Source organism: Pelmatolapia mariae, unplaced genomic scaffold, assembly GCF_036321145.2.
Source record: "Pelmatolapia mariae isolate MD_Pm_ZW unplaced genomic scaffold, Pm_UMD_F_2 NODE_ptg000244l+_length_82687_cov_1, whole genome shotgun sequence".
Classification (NCBI taxonomy): Eukaryota; Metazoa; Chordata; class Actinopteri; order Cichliformes; family Cichlidae; genus Pelmatolapia; species Pelmatolapia mariae.
In genome coordinates this window covers 33,335-59,717 of record NW_027051934.1, presented here as the reverse complement: position 1 = coordinate 59,717, position 26,383 = coordinate 33,335, and the positions used below count along the sequence as shown (strand labels likewise).

At 37.4% G+C, this 26,383-nt stretch overlaps 2 protein-coding genes across 2 annotated transcripts; one reads left to right on the top strand and one right to left on the bottom strand.

Annotated features, from left to right (window-relative positions):
• Nucleotides 1-68: 68 nt before the first annotated feature.
• On the bottom strand, nucleotides 69-11,951 carry LOC134622843 (peptidyl-prolyl cis-trans isomerase FKBP5-like). The gene is made up of 11 exons (XM_063468172.1): nucleotides 11,666-11,951; nucleotides 6,618-6,751; nucleotides 6,283-6,427; nucleotides 4,840-4,982; nucleotides 3,550-3,664; nucleotides 3,282-3,438; nucleotides 2,267-2,357; nucleotides 1,986-2,069; nucleotides 1,703-1,888; nucleotides 1,363-1,602; nucleotides 69-504 (listed from the first exon to the last, which is right to left on the bottom strand). Exons 2-11 carry the CDS (start codon nucleotides 6,720-6,722, stop codon nucleotides 403-405), a joined length of 1,368 nt encoding a protein of 455 aa, XP_063324242.1. The 5' UTR covers nucleotides 6,723-6,751; nucleotides 11,666-11,951; the 3' UTR covers nucleotides 69-402.
• A 7,407-nt stretch (nucleotides 11,952-19,358) lies between these two features.
• On the top strand, nucleotides 19,359-25,265 carry LOC134622848 (serine/arginine-rich splicing factor 3-like). The gene is made up of 7 exons (XM_063468179.1): nucleotides 19,359-19,468; nucleotides 20,269-20,315; nucleotides 21,770-21,980; nucleotides 22,065-22,199; nucleotides 24,681-24,719; nucleotides 24,813-24,899; nucleotides 25,015-25,265. The coding sequence occupies exons 2-7, from the start codon at nucleotides 20,309-20,311 to the stop codon at nucleotides 25,040-25,042; spliced, it is 507 nt and encodes a 168-aa protein (XP_063324249.1). The 5' UTR covers nucleotides 19,359-19,468; nucleotides 20,269-20,308; the 3' UTR covers nucleotides 25,043-25,265.
• Nucleotides 25,266-26,383: the final 1,118 nt, after the last annotated feature.

Sequence of the window (26,383 nt, the reverse complement as noted above, 5' to 3'; positions counted from 1 at the left end):
ATGAACGTGGTTTTACAATCAGAAACACTGTGGAGGCACTTCAACACAGTAGCCTAAGGACAAAGTAATTGTGTTTCTTGCATTTTGAGGAAAATAAAAATATATTCTTTCAGGATAAAAGGTGAGGGCTAAAAGTGTTTGCCAGTCTTAACTCAATGTTTCTGTCTCCACTGGAAGGTACGCTCTGGCAGTTCAATAGTCCTTGTGACAGGGGAAAGGCTGTTTGGCTTGCAAATGTCCCTGCTTACAGTCTGCTTTATATGCAGGAATGGTCACGCTGGATTTTGGGATAAAAAAAAGGGTTTGGTTTGGAGGCTTTTTTTTTCATCTTCATTCTTGCCTCTGCTCCCTGGACTTGGAAAGCAAAAAGAAGCTTTCTCTTATCCCTTTCAAATGTCCCCATTACGACGGGCAGTCCTGACTCCTCCGGCGTTGTTTAATGCTCACTTCACCATTGAAGCTGGTCCTCGCACTGTCATCCCACCTTCTCTTTGTCTTCCCAGTCTGTTCAGAAGATACAGGGCTTCAGGTGAATTGCAAATGACTGAAAAAATATACATTAAGACCATTTCCTATAAGGGAAAACTGATAGAAATATTGTGAAAAGAAAAATCAAATCATGGACTCTACACAGCCAAACTATCCAATGGCATAAACTGACATCATCATTTAGATACATGCAGTTAATATTGTTATGTAATCTTGCTTTTTTGCACATGGCATTTTACCTTACTTTAACAGAGATTAATGGGTGAAAGAATCAACCTAACCACTAGAGGTCAGTATAACATTGAAGAAGTACATGAACAATCCAGCCAGACAATTTTACAAATAAATAAACGTAAAAAAAAAATTTTAAAACATTCTTCTAATGTAAAACTTTTAAACCTATGGATCGTGTAGTAAACATCAAATCATTCTGATATTATTCTAGCACATAGTGGTGGATGTCTTCAGAGTGCACGAGTATCTCACACCATGAAATACGAAATGGCTGAACACTAGTTGTAAATGCAAACGTTTTGACAAGTGTGACAGAATGTGGCTCTCCTTAAAGGATGTAAAATGCAAAATTGTCTTCTCCACTTTCTAACAGTTCTGAAGTTTAGTTGCTATCGGTGCCAGGAAAGCATCAGAAAAAAAAGTGTTTTAAATGGGGCTATATGAATATTTGTTAGATTAATTACATTATTATTGTTAATTATTATTACTTATTTTTTAAGTATTTTTAAGTACATTTACTTAAAGAATCATAAACATGTCAGAAAAGAAAAGAAAAAGGAAAGGAAAGGAAAGGAAAGGAAAGGAAAAGAGAAAAACACAAAAACAAGTCATGCTGACTTTCTAAATTTGTCTACAGACCTTGGCGTCCCGTTCTGCAAATTTCTGGAACATGTTAGCATAGGTCTTTTTGTCTTTTTCGTGATGTTCCTTAATCTTGCTTTGACAAATGGAAATCTGAGCACGAGCTGCTCGATTTGCTGAGTTGACTTGCAGCACTTGCTGAAAGTCTGCCAAGGCCAGGCTGAACTCATTGCGGCAGAGCCAGGCTTCCCCACGACGATACAAAGCCTTCTCATTGTTTTCATCAATCTCAATGACCTTTAACGGACACAAAATAAATGAACAGTATAGTAATAGTATAGTAGCAGTTAAACATTCATCAGCTACACGCACAGGAGATGGGCAGACATCAGCTCACCTTGTTGCAGTTGTCCACTGCTTGTGTGAACTCTTTTAATCGCAGGAAACACAAGGCCAAGTTAAGGTGGGAAGTCAGAATATAATCTTGTATCTTCTTCCGTTGCATGTCTCCGGTACCATACTCTATCTCTAGCCACGAAATGATGCGCTGGTACTGGATGACTGCCTGGTAATACCGCCCTGCCTGATGAAGGAACAGAATATATCTTTATAAATCTAAGATCTAAAAAAAACAAACAAAAAAATCGTTTACTGACTTGAGTGAGCACCAGGAGCTGTACCTTAAAATACTGATTCCCTTTACTCTTTACTTCAGCAGACAGATCTAGCTTTTCTTTCAAGTCCATTTCCCAGGAATCTTTAGCCTTGTGAAAACACAGAAAGAGCATAATGACTTTTTTTAGTTGGAGTTAGTGAACTGAAAATATGTCTATAAAATCTATGAGATCAAGTTTGCCTCCAACAAAACTTAAACACATTTATTCCATTTACTTAAACACATTTATCAAACAACATTTATTCCAGTCTCATCTCATCTTATTCAGTAGAAACTAGTGCTCACCCTTTGGAAGTCTTTAAGAGTAATCTCATATACGATTTCTTTGTCTGGTCCTATTTTGTATTCTGGTTTGCCTTCGCTTCCAAAACCATACCTGTAAGCATAAAAATGACCACCTGATTATACTAAACAATAATTACTATTTTGAAGCATGCAATTTCTGCATACCAACATCTGTGTCAACAGTTGACCCGAACCACTTGACATTCAAGCTCCAATTTGTGACATGATTTAAAACTGCTGCTGAAAATTCCCCACATGCTATAACCATCAAACATTTCTAGTAAATACACAAACCCTTTGAAATGACATCAAAGGAATTTTATTTAACTTTTTTTAGATCTGAATTTCTGAATGATATCATTTCTGGATGACATCATTGGACAACTGCTTTCAGTGAAGTTGAATATGGATACAGGGCATATATTTTGAGTGTTTCGAATAAATATAAATCAATTGCAGAACATACAGAACATACACACTGATGATATGCACTGACATATATACTCGGAAAAATGGTGTGTAGTACTTAATGGAAAGGTTTAAATAAACCAAAAAAATGCAAATGTTGTATGTAATTGTAACCTTAATAGGATAAAAGAAAGATTTTATTATATCGGTGAAAAGTCTGTTTACATCTGCAAAAATAGAGAGCTCTGAACCAGATATTAAGAAAATATTTTCTTTAAGGTTTCTTCCTTTGTTAGCTGATTAGTGACTTCACTATATTTAATGTTTATCACTAATATATTTTTTTTTAATTATTGAGAAATATTGAAAAATACAATAAAATTACTTGAAAAAAGCTTTAATAGCTTTGATATTTATGAAATAAAAATGAGATATAAAATAATTAAATTAAAGTTATCATCATCTTACAGGAACCTACAGTCCTACAGTTAAGACACCTTAAATAAAAATTTCATGAGCTAATAATAAACAAAGCGCACATAAATAATTACTGATTGTATTTCATTAACAAAGTGACATGACATTTTTACATTTGTTAGGAACTTACTTTGGTTTTAAGTAAAGTAAACAGCACTCTCCTTTCTGCATCTTGTCCATGGCTCGGTCCACTCCCAGAGGAATGCTTTTATCTTCAGCCTGACCGACAATAAAGCTGACGTCCCTGCAGTCAAACAGTCGGTCACCACACCTTCCCTCCAGGTGCACTGTGAGACACAGGGCACAATTTAATCTATGATGTTGTCAATTACTATACAGATCGTTTATCAAACTGGCACAATGCCAATTATTGATGAATAAACAAATCATGTCGTTACCGTTCACAATTGATCCATCGTTGGGATTAGTGTAACCTTCCCCCTTGACCTTTATTCTTCTCACAATTCCACCATCGCCTGTAAGTACCTCGCCTTCAAACTTAATTAGCTCCATCTGTGTGAACATAGGATATGCCATCACTATACTAACAAATGGTGGTAAACGCAAAATACAAAATTACAGCTCTGCAGAACTTTCAGTAGGTGTGGGAGGTGAATTAATACATAACTAAAAATAAGTAGGAGTTATCACTGAAAAGAAAAAAATTAATGACTTATGATAATGAAATAATAAGAAACGAAGCAAGTACACTGTGTAACCAGACACATACTGTTTCTATGCCTTCTATGTCATAACTAGCCAGCTAGCTAAGAAAACCAAGCCTCACGTATGAAAACATCAGTTTTATCTGTTTTATTTCACTGTAGATCGGTTTAAAGTTGGGAAAGAATATTAAATTTAACTTTTTCTGTATATATGTTTAAAAAAATTATAAATGCTCAAGCATTTTAAGGATAACTAACTACATCTGCAAACCCAAGACTCTCTTGATGTTTGGCTGGAATTCAAACTTCAAAGTTCTGTCAGGTTTGGGGCTAAGTATGATGTCCCAGTAGTCTCAAAACCTGTGCACATGAAAACCAGACATGTGCACACAATTTGAGTACATGAAACAATATGAACAACCAGAAAACCACCGAATGTGGAGCATTCTACGCAGTGCATATCCAGCTCTCTCATATGTGCTAAATACTGAAGTAGTTCATACTTTTTCAGTGTATGTGTATTTTTTTCAATGAGAGCAAAACTTGGTAATGTTTTTTTTTATAATCCTTTATACTCTCTTTTAAGAGTATAAATAAAAAACATATATTGATAAATTTATTAGCTGATTATGTCTGCTTGAGCAACATTTGATGAACCTACAAAGTGAAAGCTGAACTGAAATTACAGAGTTGAATCACCAACTGGGAGAGTAAAACAATCCTTTTTCATGAATATATTGCATTTAATGGAGCCAACATGAAAAGCAGATCAGAAAACTAAATTATACTTAACACTGATTATTCAGGAAAGAGAAGATCTGAACTTTAGTCTCACTGAGCCCCAAACACACTTGTAAAGGTGGCATATGAAACTATGCTGGCTGTATGACTGAGGGGGATTAAAATAGACAAACAAGTTAATTTTGTGACCAGCGAGTTCCATCTGCAGAGACATGCTCCTAAATTATCAAAGGCCCTCAGTGCAATGCTGGATTAATGCGTCACACAAATGACAGCGCCTACCTCAAATACTACTGAAGAGCTGGGAGGAATTTTGTCAGGATTTCCAGCAGCTCCATAAGCATACTCGGGTTTGCACAGCAGTGTGCACACCTCTCCTCTCTGCATGGACAACACAGCAATGTCCCAAGCCCTGAGGACTTGTCCTGTGAGTAGATCAAAAATATTTAAACAATTAAACAAGACTTTGTTGGCTCGTTCGATAAGTTCAAAGGTTATATTACATCATTCAGATATATAAATTTAAAGCAACAATTTTTCCTGCACACATTTCAAACCGATCATTTTGCTGAGGATTACATGAAAATATTGATATTTGTAAATATAAAATATCTAGCTTAGCTTAAAGACTGAAAGAGTTCAACAAATCAGCCAGCATCTCTAAAGCTTACTTATTAAAATTATATGTCTGTTTGTTTAATGCGTAAAAAAATCGAAGTTCTGACAGGCTGATTTTGTTTTCGCTTGAAATGGAGAGCCTTGCATCTTTCCATATATACTGCTTAGGTAAGCTAATCTGATTAAATTAAGCAAACGTGGGAGTTAATACAAGGATCTGACATGCATCGTCAGAACCTTTGTCAGGTCTTTGCTGGATATTTTCCTCTTTCCAAAAGACATGACTTTCAGATGCTGTCTGTCTGAATTTCTTTAGGCCTGTCACTGCTTCTTTTTTTTTTGTCCTTCACTTATTCAGTTTTCTCAAATTTTTCAAGGACATACTGCACACCATTGCCAAGATCACAGCAAAACATGTAATAAAAAATGTGAAGGCACGCTGGTCCACTTCTACATGCATGTCCAAGTTTTGGAGAAGTTGCAATAAGTTGCAGTCAGCTGCAGTACCAGCAGAGGAAGATATTTTATTTCAGTCCAACTTGAAATTAATCACAGGAAAGTGTTTAATCAAACATTGCTAACACATGTAAGTACATACATACAATACAATACAATACATACAATCATTTGTGGCAATTAAGAGCCCTGGAATACAGTTCATACCTTCCTTACTCACTAGCTAGTTCTTGCCTTTAAGTATATTATCTCCCCCTGCTGGTACTGCAACTTCTGTGTGCACGTCCATGTCACGCTTTGGAAAAGTATGTGTGAAATGGATACGGTGGACCGACATATGAATTATACATTTTGCTGTGATATTGGGTTGCAAGTTTTCAGTAGTGTGTTGCTGCAAAACTACTATGCCTCTCAAACTGGCATAGTAGTTGAATTTTTTATGTAAATTAAAGGACTGGACTAAAAATAAGTGAAGGAAATATACATCATGAACATCTTTGAAAGACCTTCCAAAATTCTGGAGAACTATTGGTTGAAACTACTTAAAGGTACAGAATTACAAAGACTGGCTCCTTGGTAGCAAAATATAATACAATACTGCATTTACCTTTAATTAATCAACAGTTAGGGACAGTCATGCCAGTCACCTACCTTTGCCCACATTGAAACAAAAGGGCTCTTTGCGCTCTCGACTACAATCAAATTTCTTCCCAGTGACCAGTTTCCCAGTGTAGTGAACTGTTACTCTGTCCCCAATCATGGGCCTGTCTCCATCTACCCCTGCACGCTTTATAACCTGCAGAAAGAAAGACAAGTGTCTCCTTTAACAATAAAAACTTCTACCATTTAAGAAAGAAAATAAAAAAGATAACTCCTAGATCTAAAAGGGAACAGATAAAAAAAAACATGATGTGCCATATGGTGGAACAATGAGTCCTACTTGTGAATGAATGTCAACAGTCACATGATGACAGTATTGTAAATACCTTGATAACTCCTTGGTCTTTATTGGTTGTTACATCAATGCCCTTTGCAGCAAATAGGGCTGTGGCTGACTGGTGATCCATTGGCAAATCCTGATCAGTTGTCATTTCTGCGCGTGGAAAACCGATATATAACACTGCCAATGATACAAACACACAAGCCTAGATGTTAGCTATCTGACTGACTGCTTGGTCATTAAATTTCCTTGCATCTAATGTTTAAATGGGAAAATTGTGCATAATATAGATCAAATTTGTGGAGCAGGGCTAGAAAAATCACGATATAGGATAAAAATATCAATGTGATCACCACAATCCACCCAGCGAATATGACTTTTACTTCACCTTATATAACTTGAAGCTATTTTAGGGACACATGCTCTAAATCAGTATCTTGTACAAGAAATATATTTACAGTTATTGTTAGCAGCATCCACATCATCATTGATCCCAGCTTTAAGAGGAACACATTTGTAGGCTATCGCACCTTTTCTGATCCCCCAACCCCCCAAAAGATAAAGTAATTACATAACTGTGAATCTAAGTGAAAGTGAACAGCAAGTTGCTCACTTCACTCATTTTATTTTGTAGCACACTCTGTACTCACAGAGTACACGGAGTACTCGCAAAGTGTGTATCTCCAAGACCATTACTTAATGACCTTTGTGTGTGCTTGGAAAAATATATAAACACATCTGGATTTTTATTGGACTCCAAAATGAATTCTTCAGAACCTCATTCGCATAGTTTTACTGTTTATTTTTAAAAAATCCTTTTTAACGTAGCAGAGCCTTCCATCTAAAAGCCTCACATGCACAGGGGAAACACACACCGCAACGCTAAACCTGCAGCATCCTAAACAGCCACATGATCTTCCCAGTGTTTATGATGACACAGATAAAAGTGTTGAATTCAGTCAAGGATCTGAGGTGATACACTAATAAAATATCACAACATGAGGCCCCACACTGTCTGGCTTTCTCTGGTAATGCAATACAGCTCAAACATTGTCTCTTGTGAATCATTTAAGCGGCATCAATGTCAGATTAAAAATTTCACACAACTAGGTGTCATGTGAATTTCTGTTATGCTGCTGACAGTACAAGCACTGACACCTAACCGAAAAATTTTACAGTTCAAAGATTATTGGAAATGTTTTAAACCAGAGACGATACAAAGCTTCGGTTTCTTCATACCAAAGCACTTTAGATTTGGACAAAAATAGTTTTAACAAAATGTGGAAACACAAGCAGCCAAATACGTAAACTGGCTAAAGTCAAAAGTATACAAATGGCAAATTCCAAATAATAAACTTGCTGTTAAAAAAAAAACCTTTGTATATCAAAAACACTTAATATTCAGCCTGATGAAAGGTTTGCTGGCAATAATTTCAATAGCAGCTTTGCCAGACCCATAAAAACTGTAATGACATGTTGGACATGTTGCTTCTCTCATCAAAGCAGCAATCACTGTCTGCATGCTGCTTCTCCCATACACAAAACTACCGTCTCCTCTGGCACAATAATGTTGACATTGTTTGAAAAAAGGCAACATAGTTATGTTAAGCATGTTGGCAAACACCGTTTGCTGATTGTTATCATATGCAGCTGTTGACACATTAACACTTTCTCACATGTCATCGTGCTAGGGATGTTACTAAGGCTAGCACTTTTTTTTCTGCTTTACCACACTCAGAAGCACACTGTCCAGAGAGGCAAACTAAGCAAACACCCTTTGGTCTCCTAACAAAAAGAGAAGCTTCTAATTAGGCTCTCCTATTGGCACATTTTGCAGTGATAACTATAAAACCCTCTTAAAGGAGACCTATTAAGCTTTTCCTTATTTTCTCTCATACAAATGGCTATTAAAGATTCAAAAAAATGAGATGAGCATATGTGCAAGTAATGCCTGTAAAACACCAAAAGCTCAGGCTTAGTATAACATCTCTTATACGGTCATCACAGTGGTTGAACATTGGAGATGCACCAATGGCCCCACCATAAGGACATAAATAAGGAACTGTGAATCATTCAAAGCTACTTAGGTAGGGTCAAAGAATGAGAAGTGTTGAGAGTACACGTACTCCTGCAAAGGCACTACATAGTATAGAACCGTTGCCTTACTGGGGCTCCGTAGTTAGATTACAGAAGCCCCACATGCAAAGAACAACAGCTGTATTTTTTAATGTGAGAGAATCTCTAACAGAGTATTGTTGAGTAATTTATGTATTTATTGCAATCCTTTGTCATTTAAACACTAAGACATGTTTTTTGTCTATGATGTTATTTATTGTTTAATGGGTGATCAAGTAAACCAATTAATGCAGTGGCAAACTGATTTTTATGAGGGTATGTGGGGGGAGAAGGGTTGCTACGGTGGTCTTCTTTGCCGAGGCTGCACCACAGTGCTGGATCTCCTTTGTAAAACGCTTCCTTTAAAATGTTTTTATATGTAGAGGTATACCATTTCGAGCTTAAATGGCCTCTTGGTATCAAGCCAGTTTGGACTCATAGAGTTATACTTCATCTGAACATAATTAAGGTCTTTCCTTTATTTATTTATTTTTAAATAAGGCTTCTACAGTGCAGCGAATCTTTGAGCAGCACAATAACGTATTGCGCAATATACTTGAAATTTATATTTTTCCCACTGACAAGCAAATGTAAACATACTCATTTTAGAATGAGCAAATAAAGAAAATATTTGACTTCAACTGCTTTGGTTTTTGATGATTAAATTGCTGACTGTATGCTGGGAAGCCGTGAGAGAGGGGATTTTATATAAAGGCAATCTTTGTATCGTCTGTGTTTTTTAAGCTGAGATGTTGAAGATACGAGATTATCTCAGTGATGTCACAAGCAGAATTCTTCTCACATCGCACCACGTTTCTAGCTCAAGTTTAGGTAGGGCTGTCAGGACAGACTGTTTCAAATAGTCAAAATAAAAAGTGCTAGTGTCCATTCAGAGTAACGTGAGGGATGCAGTGACAAGGACACAGCTGCTGATCAGACGACAGTTCTAAAATTTCCACAGACTTTATTTGAGGCAATAACCCTTCTTCAGGCGGCATGTTGTTTTACTGGAGAGGAGCAGCAGCTCGCCTACCCTGCATCAGTTTTCTGGATTTTTCCATCAGTCGCCCTGTCTTACGTTATGTTCTGCTGTGGCGACAAAGAGCCTGCAAAGACTAACATTAAGCAACAGCACTTGGTCTGAGTCTCATCAATAAGCAACATGTCCAGTGTACTGAATACCGATAAAGAAATTGACCTCATACTAAATGAGATCTTAGGAAACGTAAACTATGGCGCAACCTGGGCGCCTCAAACCACAGGGTGAAACCATAAAGATCTGTTTTACTGACATTTGCACTGTTTGTTCTGGTTCTTCAGCCTTGTGTCTCCCCTCAAAGTGTTTGTGCACTGAGCACAAACTGTCCATCCCTCATTAGCAGCATCTTGTCTTGTGTCTTTGATATCTGAAGGATTTGGTTTTAGATGTAACTCGTGCATGTGTGTGTGCATTTGTGTGTCTGTACACAATGTTCCTTCTATTCACAGTTCCCCCGCTGGCAAAGCCTGACGGTGTTCACCAATCTAAGACCCCCTCACGTACAGCCCAGTTTCAATTTTTAAACCAAAACAAGGTGATTTAAACGAGTCAAACAGAACCTATATTTACAATTAGATTAACATATGATTTAAATAGGGTAAAACAAGTAGGTGAATGCAGACATATATTAGCATCATTTCAAGTAAAAGTTGTGTGTTCTATCAATTTGACCCTTTTAGCTTTTGCTTTTTCTTTATGATAAATATCCAACTAGATTTAACAATGTAAAGAGGAACAGTGCACAAACAGTGACAGCACAGAGATGATGGCATGTAGACTACATGTACAGCTACTTTGCAGAGGAATGCAGGAACAGAGCATATTAAGACAAAGACACACACACTTCAGCCTATCTGTACGTTCTGCCTCATATCCGTAGTCTGCTGATTAATATGTGAACGTGTGAGTACACAATGTGCATGGCAAACAGACATCCTGAACCAAAGCACTGTTTGACATACGGGATTTTTTCCCTTTCACCCAACAACCCTTTGCAGAGTTTAAAAAGCGACAGGAGTGACTTTTTGAAAATGCTGGCAAAAATTAGATTTGACGTGAAATTTGACACTGCAAACCTTAAAAATAGATTTTTTTTTTTTGTTAAAAGGTAACAGAGAACCCCCCTTTTCCCCCCTTTTTAAAAAAAAAAAATATATATATATATATATATCGTAAATGTCAGTGCTTTTAAAAACAACAACCAGTTTATCTATATTCCGTATCTACCTTGAGGCAGTTTGATTCATCTCTGGGATGTCGCCTCAGCCTCTGTTTTACAAGGCCACCTCTGCTTGTGCCTCAAATCTAACTACCCGTGCGGGGACGCCCGTGTATTTGAAGTTATTCAAGGGGCCACCATCATATCCTGTAACGTTCAAGTGCTCCAGAATAAATGCTAGAGCGCCAGAGTTGCTGGTGTAATTCTCAGAAACAGTTACACAACCTGTAATTTATGTAGGTACACCTAGGCTTACACGTAGTCTAGATATAAACTGTTGTCCTCATCCTTCCCTTCCACAGGGACCCGCAGCTAAGTGCCACATTTACACACACACACACACACACACACACACACACACACACATACTTTCACCTATTAACCCCCACCACCCCCCACAAACACGCGCGCGCGCGCGCGCGCACAGTGCCTTATCAGCCTTTATTTTCCAGCGCACAGTGGGATATAGCTGTAACCTCATGCGTGTGAAGAATTCAGCATCAATTCTGAGATACGTTTTGATTTTTCTCTGTTTTTATATATGTGCGTGCGCGCGTGTGTGTGTGCTTCTAAAAAGCAGTCTTTAAATATAATGAAGGCTAAACCTTCACGATGTATCACAAGTGTCAGTTTAACTCAGCCAGGCATGAATATGCCTTAATTAACTCCTTAATTAAGTCCGTCAGCAGCAGAATAAAGAGGAGTAAATTAAATCACTTACATGTTCTTGTGATCCGATAATAATAATTTCCTCAGCGAGTCGGTCGGTAAATTGGAAAAGCGCGTCTCTTTCACCTAATTCAAGCCCGCCCTTCTCATCTCATATCCATGGTACTAAATGTTCTGCCCATGTGGTTATTAAGCAGCGCTCTTTCAGTCTAGTTATCCCTCCTTCCCTCCCTCTTTACTTTAATCTCCGTCCTCGCCGGTGACGATAAACCTGCCGGTGTAGTAGTAGCCACATGGAGCTCAGACTTCAAAATGACACCGGGGAGGTAGTGAGGCAGAGAAGCACACAGAGAAAGAAAAGAGAGAGAGAAAGAGAGAGAGAGGGGGGGGGGGGGGGGGGGGTAGAGTTGTGGGAGGACGTTTAGAGTAAAATTAAGGGCAGGTCTTGGAAAGCAGCCACAAAGTAACACAATGTTCCGGCTGTACTGTAGCTGTGCCGCTGCTGCTGCTGATGAGAACACTGTGTTCCAATAGACACCCTGACCTGTAACCCGTTCCGTGCCGAGACAGCCAGGCCGGGAACAGCCTGTACCGCAGCAGGCTGTCCTCCCCGCTCAGCTGACAACACGTATCGTCAACAGTACTGTGTAACAGCCCGCCTGCAGACACAGACGAGGATGTGTAATCACCGAAGTAAAAGCACACCTCACTGCCCGATAAGACGCGCGGTGATACGGATTAGCGCACTGTTTCTGTAGACTTACAAAGAAAAGGGGAGGGGGGAAGTAGCGTCTTTGCTTATCGGAGACTTTTATGGCTTAAAGGACAGTTTTCTGTAACTTATTTCAGGGTAAGGACTTCAACAAAAGCGCATGCATGTTTTTTTCTACTATTGTTTCTTTTGTTAATTCCTGGTGGTATTTTTCCATTTTGGCATTTTTACTGGGCGGAGATAATTTGTCATCTTTTCCCAAACAGTCTGTGTTTACATTATTGTGGTGTTTACGGCTTTGCAACAAAGTATGAAGAGCTTTTACTAGTTGGAAAAAAAATACCACTCAACCAAGTTAGATATAAAAATAAAATCAAATATAAAAGATGATTTTCTGTGTATGCTCCTCATGTTACATACTAATTCTCTATTCTCACTGCAAGGTGTAAGCTATTGTTTTACTAACTTTGCAAGTAAAATCTTGGCGACAGCTGTTTTGCTGTCAAACCAGTAACTTGAGACATTTTCTTTATTTAAACCTTATTAAAGTACAAACACATATTGAAGTACTTAGAGTGAAAAGTCCTGCCAGTGTGTTAGGCGTCCATTTAAATGTATAAGCATGGTTCAGGTGGTGCTGTGTGTGATTCTAGTATTATGGTATTCTAGTAATGTGCATCATATTCTATTAACTCTTGTTTTGCGAGTCAAATTTTGGGAACTATACGTTCCTATAAATATAGGCTAGGGAATAGCCTTCCCCATGTGCACTGTGATAAAAATATAAGTCATTATTAAAAGTAGAAGTACTCATTGTGAGGGAACATAAGGGCAGTCCCTGCCAAAGGGCTGAATGATAAATCAATGTGATAACCAAGAACAGATGGTGAATATGCCTAATCCTGTCTCATCCTATAAATCATTATTAATTATCAATTAATCATTAACCTCCCGATACAATAGTTTTCATATTTTGTGGTGAATCAGTAAGTATTTTACTCTGATGTGGATGCTCACTAGAGAACCAGTATGTTAAACCTGTCTAACCCATTACTGTAGTCTAATAATTGCTACTGTATCCTAGTAAATTACAAAATGAAAATTACTTACTGTGAAGTACAGTTCTTCTTAAAGTCTTCAAAGTTTAATTAAAGTAAAAATCTAAAAAAAAAAAAATACCATTGTCTAAGTGTTACTATATGTAATGAGGCACTATAAACACATTATTATTTGGGAGTTGCTTTTTAACCTGGAAATCCACATGAAAAATACAATAATAAATATTCAAAATTGTAAATGTCTTTTAGTTACTGAAGTCATTTTGATTCATTGTGCATTCCACAGGATTAGAAAAAAAGTGTCACATCTAACACACACCTAAAGTGCTCACTGTGACGCAAAATGTTACATAACAACTGAAAGTAGCCAACCTGCTTCACGTGAGCATGAAATGCATTGCATTTTATGAAGGATGCTTTGCAAGTCAAATTTTGTCCTGGTCAAGAAAGACCGCAGTTATCAGGGAGAGATAGTTTTCACCTGAAATATACAAGAAGTCAAAATAGTAGTGAAGTACTAAACACACACCAAAAGAGATGAACGTGAGAGACACAACACCAAGTATTTTAATATAATATTTCAAAATATTATCAGAATGATATATATAAAAACCCAGCAGGAGTTGATTTATGTTGTAAGCAAACTTTTCACAGTGGTCATGTTCTTCTCCAAAGGGCACGTGTTTGAGTATATTTTGACCACGATTCCTAAACAGCCTGTAAGGAGGCTGAAAACTCTCGTCATGTGGAAACCCCAGACTCACACTCTGCATGCTGATGAAATCTTGTGTTCAAACAGCCCTGCCTTTATCTCATTTCTAGGTTTTTTATATTCCCTGATTTGGTTAAAGTAAGTGTTTGCTTATTATCACATTCATAGTTAATATGTTTTCTCTTTCACATCTCTAAAATGAACTCTTTTTTTTTTACTGATGCATTTACTTTGGGGATAAGAGAAGCTAAAATCCATAGCAATAAAAGATTTTTATGGCCTTGCTTTTGTGCTTTTGCTGTTGAGGATGTTGGCATTAATATGTCAATAAACAGTGCTGAAAATATGACACGCTTTATGGCTGCTTCTTGTGTCTATGTTTATCACATTTATTGCATTAAAAACTATAAAATACGCCTCGAATTAATGTCATGACTGAATCATTAACGAGAAGTTAACCAAAATTTGTTCATGTCAGACAGCGAGAGGAAAACTTTCCTTTATAGAACCGAGATGCTCACAGAGCCTCGTCTCTCTAGATGATGAATCCCACCATTATAGGTGGTAAGGATACTGTCTGACCACACTGCTGGCAGACAGCAAGCTGCTATTGAGAGGGAACATGATGATCCTGTTAATTATATAGGTGACATAACACAAGAGAACCTGACTCTGCAAACGCAACAGGGATATTGTCAGCTGGGGTGAGTAATCTTCTGAGCATCTGGTTATCGGAAGAAAGTAGCTTTCACACACATGTGTTTTAGAACATGTTATTCACATTTAAAGAAAAAAAACAGCACAGAAACAGAAAGATGTTTTCGTGTGATGTAAAAACACAACCTCACTATGTGTCACTGCCCGCATGAAACCCTTAAAATAAAAGTACTGATTATTTAAAATAAAACACCATGTCAGGACGGTTAACTCCTGCACAGGCAAAGGTTGGTTTGTTTGTTTTACCAAAATTCGTGAACCGTGGCGTCCTGGTTGCTTTGTCTGGCTTCTTTTTCCCTACACTGTAATGCTTAACTGGAGGTCAAAATGAACTAAACAGGCTTGGGCTGAACTGAGATGCATGAATAGATATGTATAGTGACACATGGCTTGAGATGTTGTTTTCCTTCCTGAAACATCAAGAACATCTTGTTTCTGTTCTGGTGAAAGCACCCAGGCAGGCGAGAAAAAAAAAGAAGAAGAAGAAAATGAAAATTAGATGGTCAAAGGTTACATCAGTGGTCTGTGGCTGTTTTATATAAATATAATGGGGACATACATGCAGTTGTAACTTATTTTTAGAACTTTGTGGCCTTCTTACTGCTACTTACCTATCACTTTGCATCAGAAAGTCATTTAATCTTTGCTAAAACAAAACAGTAAAGGGCAAATCTGATAGGTGTCTAACAGATTTTGCTAAATACTGTGTAAAGTACAAAAATCTGACAGGCAGTTGCAAGAATCCATCTGTCTGAATGAGTATCTTGGTGTAACCAGAAGCACGCGGGTGAGTTCATTCAGGGATACGGGCTGCACAGTCATCAGGAAGTGAAACAGAACAGAATGTGCTGTACTAATCTGATTGAAAAACACTGTGCTGAGTGGATGCTTGAAAAAAGAGATGATTCATTTAAAAAGCTACAAGGAGAACCCTATGGCAGCAGGGGAATATATGCACGGAAAAACAAAGGCAGCTTAATGCTTCATTTGGTAAAGCAAAAGGCAAATGTGAGGGCGAGGTTAAAGAAGCACTTGCTCTCACACAAACATGCGCTCTGCAGCTACAGGCTGAGCAACATAATGCTCTTTGTTTGTGTTCTAGGCATCCGTGTTACGTACAGGGAAGTAATCTCCCGAGTGATCCCTTTTATCCCTGAACTTTTGCCCCCCCTGAAGCAAGAGTTCTTTACTGTTGTGTCTGCCAAGGGCCTGAAATAAATGACTGAGAAATGGGGCAGTGAATAACAGCAGTCCTATTTTCATCACGTCAACACAAACCTTAAAAGGTTGTGTTTTATTGTCAGCATAGTTCAGTTTTGGTGTGTTTTATGTTATGTCTGACATTTATCACTTTGTATAACTGTCCTGAAAGATTTTAACTTCTTTTTGTATTTGAGTTAAAAGAAAAACAGGAGCTTAATGGTTTGCTTTGAGTCTGGGAGAAAATGAAACCTTTTTGAAATCATTTCAAATCAGTTGAAGACTTTTTTAGATCAGGGCTTTCACATAGTATTTGGATGTGTTCTAAGTAAACCGCCACAGGGAATATCCGATTTAAATCTCAAAAACAGAATGCAACTGTAAAGGAGATTTTATTTTATTTTATTTTATTTTTTTATATGTTAAAAATCCCAAATAGGTTTCTGCATTTCATTGAGTTTATATCAATGAACGAAGTGATAGAAACACCTGTCGGTATAATAAAACCAGCTGCGGCATTCAAATTAATCATAACACTGAGTCAAAACTTCCCTTATTTGCTTTATGAAAGGATGTTTCATCGTGGGACTGTGAGGACAGAGTGTACTTTTAAGCTATGTGTACCTAATAAAATGGCGGCTGAGTATATCTGTTTATGCACAGGGCATAATACATAAGAGATTTCCTCATTTGATCCAATGACAACGCTCTGTGGTCTTTTCTGCATTTTCTCACGTTCATTGAACATGTATGATCAGTTTGTTGAGAGGGGGTATCACTACTTTAAACTTTTTTTCTTACTGAACTGGGCTCTAAGGAGCTCAGGAGGGAAACTATTTAGTGGATGGCAAACGGCTTACAATAACTTCATGTACAGTAGAGGGGTTTGTGGGACTCCAAATTATGATGACATCGTGTCATTGACAACAAACTTGTGGTAATAAGCGTTATTATTCTTAATTATTACATAGGGTATCAATTACTAAGAAGTTTAGTACACAGCAATTTAACCTGTCACGTCAGGCAATCATTAAAAGCCTGAGGTTGAAATGACTAATTGCTCAAAAACTAATTTGAATCTGATTGGCTTTATCCAGACATGTTAGATGGTTAAATCACAACACTGTTATCACAAACTGTGTCAGAATGGGATACAAATCAGGGTGTTTCACAACAAGTTTAAATGAAACATTAATGTCTCCAATATGTGTCTAATTAAAGATTACACATATGGTTACACATAACATTGGAGAACAAGCAAAACAGAGTTCCCTATTCATCCATCCATCGTGCGATAAATAAAGACTGAGCTGCTAATTTTTCTCTGACTGTGCCCCTTTGTGACTTGAGGTAAGCCTCATGGTCAGAGATGCACGAAGACTTCTGTTACACAACTCTTCCCCCTTTTCCACACTACGTCTTGAATGTGCCTCTATACGGGAAATGTACATACATTATCTACCCACCCACCTGCGTGCTTCTAAGAGGTCACATTGAGCAATAGCCCTGTCTGTTGATTTACTTGTGTTCCTATGTAACTACTAAATGGCAGGCAGCTGTTTTTGCACTGCTTTATCTTCTTAAGGTCAAACTGAGCAAACTGTGCGATTCTTGTCACAGAACATAGAAAACATCATATCTGTACTATGACTACATTTTATGCACCACAGCAAAAACATTTCCAGTGAATTTTCTCTAGACAGTGGCCTTCATGCTTGAGTCTGTGCCTTTTCTTATCATAATAGTGATTATTGCAGCCAAACGTTAAGACGGTAATCAAATTTCTCATGTTCTCTCGCTCTCTTTTTTTAAAATCTGAGGACAGTCAAAAGGTCAGGGTCATAGTTAAGGCTGAGGGTTTGTTAGATGCTTGAAAAAGGGGGTAAATAAAGGAAGAAACAAGAATTGCTACACATATTTGAATTACTTCAAGCAAGTGTTACATCACTAGGGCATCAACAGTTTGAAGGAAACAGTGTAAAATCCTTTTTTGTTGTAGAGCTACAACACAACTCACAAACACTAAATTAGAGTGGTGTAGAAGTGTAATGCAGCATAAAATGGAAACACTTAAGTAAAATACAAGCATTATAATATTTTTTTCTTGAGTAAACGCACTTATGGGCTTTCTACGGGGTCCTAATATATGCTTAATGTATATGTACTCTATGTATGTGTAAAAATGGCCTGTGTTCATTTATAGATATCACTGCAATTCCTCTGATAGCATTTGTGCTTTTATTTAAACATTTTTGACTAATTATTTTCAGTTTCAGTTATTTCCCTTGAACACCTCTAAAGTTTTTTTTTTCTTTTTTCCATGAGGTGATGGGGTTTAAAATGTTACAATAATAAGAACATCTTGACATTTTATTTTTTCAAAGGTTAGCTTGACATGGCGGAAGAAAGGAAGATATTTTTTTCAGGCAGAAGAGCCTTACGTGTTTACACAGGGGAAATCTAGTATTGCAGTAAATATCTGAAAAAGATTACTGGCTAGAGGACACAGGAACAAGAACAGATGTTAAAAAAATCTTCAGCCTTGTAGCACAGATAAGGTCTGAAAAGAAAAGCACCAGTAAGAAGACAGAAGCAAGAATATGACATCTGGCCAGAAAACCCACTGTCTGTCACCACAGTTATAACACTTTTTTTCTTAGATCATTTTAAAAATAAGTGTTATTGCGGTATATAGAGTACATGGTGTACATACTTTAAATGTAAAGTTAGGCTATAATTTTACTAGTTCAACTTGTATCCCCTTTTTTTTACATGGTTGTACATTTTACTTGACCTCTATGAATAAATGAAACAATGCCATTTACAAATAAACTTGCTTTGAGTTTGATTTTAACAGCGTAGATATAATTTAAAGTGGCTCGGGGCAGGGATAGGTTTACCTAGAGCCAAAGTAGACTAAAAGGGATTATGAAGTTTTACTCAATGTAATAGCAGCTTTTTAGAACTGAAGAAGGTTCTTGGATGAGAAGTGAAACGTCTTCACAAAACTTAAAGTCCAGTGGCTCCTTAGACTAATAGCAGCTTGGTTCACTTTATTATACCTTGATTATCCTATGAAGTAACAAATATAACAGTAATATTAAAATATGATGGAAGTAAAGGCGCTTTTTAAAAAATTCAGTCACGTAAAATGTTCTAAACTTTCTCTGGTTACATTTTTCTGTTATAAAAGTTGGGTGAAGATCGCACACGTTTGCCAGTTTAATGTGTTGTGGCAGACATTCCACTTTGGTACAGTAGGTGGCAGTATAGGCATTTATCGGTGTTTTAATGGCGTTTTACACACGCAGAAGAAGAGTGGGCTTTTTCTTTTTTTCCCCTCGGTCTTCCGCTTTACTCGAGGCGCTAATAAGCTAACAGGCTAGGCCTGGTGTTCAAACGAGCGGCGTGAAATCTTCTGCAAGCGGGTTTTCGTTGAGTTTTAGCTGTAAAAAGGTGAGTTATATTCCATACAGGAAGGTAGGTTCGGTCTTCCACACGTTTCTCGTGTGAATTCAGCTAGGATGCCGATTCGCATCGCGATGAATTCTTTTGTAAATCGTTTCGCGGTAATAAATGCTAAATTTGCTAGCGTAACGTTAATGCTCGCATGGTTGGTTTTGGGGGGTGGTGGAAAACTTTGCTGCATTATCGTTCGGATGAAAAGTTGGACTCAAAAGTAATGTGTAATATTCAGAGGAAATGTCTTTTTAGATTAACTAAAATCCAATTTTAATGTTACCCGTCAACAATCAAGCTAAAGCGAACTATTTTTGGTGCTGTTAGCCTGGAAATGTATAGCCAGTGTTAAGGCTCAGGAGCCTGCTAATAGAAGCCAACCCATTTTCTAGCTTATTATTGTATTATATATTATATACCTCTGACCAATTAACCAACATAGTTTTATTCACCATTCATCCGAAAAGCACCAAAGAAACACTAAAGAGACCTCCCCCCGCCCCCCCCAAAAAAAGAAACGCGTTGGTTTTGAATCTTTCTTTTTCTTTTTTAAAGTGTGCGGTTGTTAAATATTTAAAAATCCTGTGTAGGTACTGCAGTTATAAGCAACCCAGTCATGTATAAACCTGAATGAGACTCTTTGTTAGAAAAGGCTTTGCAGTGCTGCAAAGTGAATGCAAATATAACAATTCACTGATACCAGTTAGGTAGCTTTAAATGGGGCCATAGATTAACTGTTCTCAGAGCTGTTTGACTGTAACTGTTTCTTGTAATTTTGTTTTGTTTTTTCTTTTCAGGGACAACAGAGTGTTGGACTTAAACAAGAAGAAATTTGAAATGGGAGGTATGACAACTCAGAAAGTTAGTCGTGTAGCTTTTCTTGCTTTGTTTTGCAGTAGGGAGGTGCCCTGGTGTCCCATGAAACAACACAGGACATTCTAAGTGACTGTAAAAGAATTACAGTATTTGTGAACTTAAGGGGTGTGTCCAAAGACCAAAGTATTTTTTCCTGAGGCCAGCGTGGTTCCTAAGAGCAATGTTCTTGGAATTGCTTGGAATAGGAGTGGCATGTATTGATGGTATTGTTAAAACGCCAGCAGCAATGGGGCACTGAGCATCTCTCCCAAGCTTTGTGATTGGGTTGTTTTACTGGTTGCCAGGCCTTAAGATCTTCAGCTTTTGGTAGAAAGCTGTGCTTGTCACTTTTTACCCCATCAAGCAGAACTGGGACAAATGCCATGCAGACAGGCTTTCCCATTGCACGCATGCTGACAACCATCTGAGCAACAATGGATGAGAAGTGAATGTTGCTTCTCTGAGTATCCATGTCTACCACAATATTGATGTTAAATATAAAGGCCTAGAAGAACAGTTCGTTCACCAAGTCAGTAGCAGTCAGGTAAAGTAGATGTTATGTATCATAGCAACCAAATTGTCTCTGCTGAAAATGTGCGGTGACTTCTAAGTGCTCTCAAGTATTCTCAGCTGGACATTTTCAGAGGAGTGCCTAGCATTATCGTCAGTCAAAAAGTACTTTGCTGGACACAGCCCCTAATTCAAACACTGCAAAGCTAACAGATGGTGACTCCACTGAATGAGTTTGTCAGCAAAAAATATATATATTCTCTAAATATGTGCACATTACACAAGAAGTTAAAGAAGACAAAAACATTTACTGAATTAACCTGCTGCATGTTTTTTGTGTATTGGTTGCAGTGTGTTTAAGTTCAGCTGCTCATGCAAGCACTTTACAATGTTTTTTTTGTTTTTGTTTTTACAAACCACAACCACTGTTTGTTCTGTGTCATGGTGGACTCATGCTGTCTCGTCAAATTTTTTTTCACAATCTAGTTACATGTGGCTCCATCACTATCATGATAGTAGTACTCACAGCACTTTAAGCTCTTACTGTGGACAGTCTAAGATGCAGGGTGGTAGACTGAGCTTTCACCCCAGCTTTTTTTTTTTTTTTTGCTGAATTGTTTTTGTTTTTTGTTTTTTCAATAAAAAGAAGTTGAAGATTGGTGAAATAAAAGTAAACAAGGACTGGCATTAGTTGACTTTATTTTCCATGGTTGGCTGCAGAAAAATTGAAGTCTTTTAAAGTAAGGCTATGTACAGTAGATATGAAAACTTTGAGGTGGGGGGGGGGTCTTTGGATTAGTCAACATAGAAAAATAAAATATTTTAAAGCAGGTTAACATAATTTACATTTAATTTGCACATTTTTTGATGAATGATACGTAATTTGTTCTACTTCATCGTTTGATGTGCGTTTGTGTTTCTGTCACTTTTAAGACCCTGCTTTTCATCGAGACTGTCCCCTCGACTGCAAGGTTTATGTCGGGAATCTGGGAAACAATGGAAATAAGACGGAGTTAGAAAGAGCGTTTGGTTACTATGGTCCTCTAAGAAGTGTTTGGGTTGCCAGGAATCCCCCAGGTTTTGCTTTTGTAGAGTTTGAAGATCCCAGAGATGCCTCAGATGCTGTGAGAGAATTGGATGGCAGGTAACTCCTTCAACATGCTACACTTATTAGTAGTTGTGTTTGATTTTTGCATTGCTTTCTGCTCATTTGTTGACTTCTGTTCAGAACCATGTGTGGCTGTCGAGTACGCGTTGAGTTATCCACTGGAGAAAAGCGCTCCAGGAGCCGTGGCCCTCCTCCATCCTGGAGCCGATACCCTCGAGATGATTTTAGGCGACGCAGTCCTCCTGTTAGACGCAGGTATGCATTTCCTACTTGACAGTTATTTTACTGTTTTATTTATCTGTAGACATTTTCTTTTCAAACAACATTCTCACTTGCAGTGTTCAATAACAGTACAAATGACAAAGCACACATTCATTAAATACAAACTTATTTTTCAGCTTCTGACTTTGGCAAAACAGTTTTAGATCGACTAAATGGCCAAATATATTGGCAAAAATCTAGTCTTTTACCATCTCAGACTATTTTTAGTTTTGTCATAGTCTAAACTGAAACTAAGCAAGGAATCAAGTTTCTGACAGCTTGAAACAAATTGTTTGCACACTTGCATTCAAGCGTTCTTGCCTTTTTTATTTCTTTAAAAATTAAAAAAAAATAATCTGTGGCTGTATTCACAAAGTGTCATACTTTCTTTTTAAAGCAAACTAAAAGTGCCAGACTAAAGCAAAGAGGGAAAAAAACCCATTTACATAGTAGGCACTCATTTCATTACAGTTTTCGCTCATAAACTGGAGATCTCAACTATTCTTTGGACATGTGATTGTGCTGTTGTGAGTACAGTCGGGTAATGCCCGGTGAATTCGCATCCAACAAATCCTATCCTGCCAGCTTTCTCACTAAAATTAAGCACATTATTTCCAGGCTCTATAAGACAGAGCTCTAGGGTTTCTAACCCATCTCCCCCAACCCAGCAAGTGATGAGTGTTTTGTTTAGTTTTTTCATTTTTCCTTTTTCATTTTCATGTTTCTACTAATTGGCCACTTGAGAGCTACATTCAAACTTTTCGATATTTTGTGAATACGGCCCCTGATCCCACGAAGATTGAAGTAATAATTTTGATACAATTTTTTTTTTCATTGTTTTATCATTTCAAGGATATGTTAGTGGCAGCTTGTGTAAACGGTAAAATCTTTTATTAAAATATAACTGTTGAAACAACAAGCTCTGCCAGAGTGATATTATTTTACAAAGACATCTTCAGAAGCATAGTTAGCCCTTCATCTCCCATCAAATATTTTTACACTTACATTCTGCAGGTGTAAATTTTATTTATATTTTTTTTCTGAGTTCAGTTGCCATCTATTAATAAAACTGAACCCCGTTTCAGAGTCACCACCACGCTTCTCACCATCTGAGTCAATCAACTAGTCTTCTTTCAGCATCATGTGACTGCTGACCAGTGAGCCCAAATCAGCTTGGCTGGTGTTGTCACATGACCCAGGCGCACCGCCAGTCGTCAGGTTCCACCAAGCTTTTGGTTCCTGAGCATGCAGTTCCCAGCATCCTCCTCCTTCCTCCAACCTTTACCCAATCGACAGCGGTCCACTTCACATTATCAGCCAATCAGCGTCTTTACTCTTTCTATTCTCCAAACATCTACTGTATCAGCGGGGACAGCCCTTGGCTTACATCCCTTCCCATCCCCCACCCCCCAAAAAAGGCAGGGAAAATCTACAACTACCCCCTCGAACCAGCCACCAGGCAACTTCATATCTCCAACATTTGCATCTTGTGGCAAATCTTCTCTGCAATTCGACCTCCCTCACCATCAGTCTGGCTTCCTTGCGTCATTTCTATCTTGTCCAATTCCCCCAAAAATAGTAAGTTTCTTTTATCCTGCTCTTTGTAGTTTTAATGCTTAATCTAGCTTTCATAGCTGCTTGACAGTTTTCTTCAGCAGTTATGTAATTTGGAGAAAATTCAGTGCAGTGCTGCAAAAACCGGTCAAGGAATTTTGACCACCATTCTTTAATTTCCATTTCAAAAATGAACTACATTTATCTGGTGTTCATTGTAATTGTTCTACTGAGTGCATTTTCAGGGCTCGACATTAAGCTATCTTGAGTGATAACCACAGGAAGTAAACTTTGTTTCTTTGCAGTTTTAATGTGTTTTTTTTTTGTTTGTTTTGTTTTGTTTGTTTTTTTTTGTTTAAAGACCCTTTTACTTGTAGGTTACCCTATTTTTCATTGCCTTAGGATGTGTCCCACATGAAAGTTTCTTTTAACAAAAAACAAAAATAATCAGTCTTTCCTGTGTTGCTGCTAAAGGAGGTATTTTACTTTTTGGGGAACATTGTGCACAAGGAGGATCACAGTAGATGGGTGATTGAAGAATGTTTTTATGTTTGTTTTAAAAAAAGGAAAAAAGCTGTCACATAATTTGTTTGGTCTTTCTCTCAGACAAGCCTTAATGCCGAGCCTTGATTTTGTTTTACATTCTGATATCTTGCTCCATGATTTGTGTTCATTGGACAAAGTTTCCTTATAAACATTTGACCAGTTCATGGATACAGACGATCATTCTGTTAACAGACCAGGAAGTACGTGTAACCACGTTTCCACATGTAACCCATGTTTCTGTAGGGATCAAGAAAAACTAATTTCAAAGGTTGTATTAGAGATGGGAAATGTTAAACATGCTCTCTTAATATTTCTAAAAAAAACGTTTTCTTCTTAATTTTCTTTTTAACTCCTCCCCCCTCCCCTACATTGTAGATCACCAAGGAGACGGAGCCTCAGCCGCAGCCGCAGCAGGTAGCCATGTCACCATTTGTCTTTCCTTTTTTTTTTTTTGCCACACATTTGTCTATGGCAAATGATAAAAATCGTTAAAAAATTTTTTTTCAGGTCTGTTTCAAGAGATAGACGCAGATATCGGTCTGCTTCCAGAGAGAAGAACCGTAAGCGCTCAAGATCCTTCTCACGATCGAGGAGGTAAATCAAAAGAATTTTTATATTTATTGTTCTTGAACTTCAAACTTAATATTAAGCTAACAAATTTTTTCCCCAATCAATTTTGCATTTATTCACTGGTTGGTTTGTTTTACAGTCGTTCCCGGTCTAATGAGAGGAAATGAAGATCTTGGAAAGCTCATCTACTGGCTTATGCTATGGTTACAAAAAAGTACATTTTTATAGTCTTTTCTTTTTAGATTTTGTTGGGTAGCTCATGGCAGTTTAAGGTTGGCTATGTTGGGGTCTTAATGGTCTGTTGAATGATCAAGAAGGGTGTAAACTGTTTTTTGTCTTTTTTTTTCTTTGTTTGTTTGTTGTTTGTTTTTTGGGGGGGGGTTTTGTTTGTTTGTTTTTTTTGGGGGGGGGGGGTTAAATTCTGCCTTGCCCTGCATGCTTTGAAAATGAGTACTTGGTTTTACTTTTTTTTAAAAACTGTTTAAAGTCATCATTTCATTTTATCTTCTGTTTTTTTTGGTTTGGTTATTTATTTTACTATTCTTGGTCGGGTTACTGTGACATGGTATAGAGGGAGTGGTGTGTTTTGTTTTTTGTTTTTTTTTTGTGGGGGTTTTTTTTTTTTTTTGGTGGGGTTTTTTTTTTTTCCTCATACGAGTAACAGAAAAGCAGACTCTTAACAAATGCTGTAAATATGGTGCTGTTATTGTAGTCTATCCCTAAAACATGATCATCTGTAATTATTTTTTTTAAATGCCTTCCTTTGCAAAAGAAAGCATTGACTCGATTCTTTTTTCTTTTCTTTTTTTTGAATGTCTGAGCTCCAACAACATGTACTGATACAGTTTAACATCTTGTTCAATAAATGTTTTTCCAAGGTGAGTTTTCTGTAACATTTGCTTTGTTTTCATAGTTGCATATACTATAACTAAAAAGGCAAATGCTGAAAATGAACCCGTTTTAAATTCAGGAAGTACTACAGTTTGCTGCAAATGTAGCCCACACAGGAAGCTTGACACAGTTGCCATTGAAACACACCCCCATGTGTGAAAAGTAACTCCTATTGAACAGAGGCATGACTTGACATAACACAGCAGCTCATGCTGTGACACGAGGACTTGCCAGATTTCGGTGGTAAGTACATGTGGTGTTATAAGTTTTTTGGGGTTTTTTTGTAGAAGACATTTAGCTAAATTTACACAACTCATCAATCTTATGTTTAGGTAAATGAAATTGCTGCAATTTAAAGTTCACGGCAGAGTTTTCACTTGCTTGCCTAACATTTGGTGTTAACACGTTTGGTGCACATGTTAATGTATATTGGTTTCTTGCATTGTTTTGAATTTTTTTTTTTTTAATATTCCGTCAACTACTTTTAGTGTTCTGTTCTAAATTTGTATGCTGTAGATTGCAGCTTGATTTGCAAATACATTGCATGACTGAATATTTCATGTTTAGGAGAAAGGATTTCAAGTCATGTCTTCGCAAAATGCAAAGAAAAAGCGACT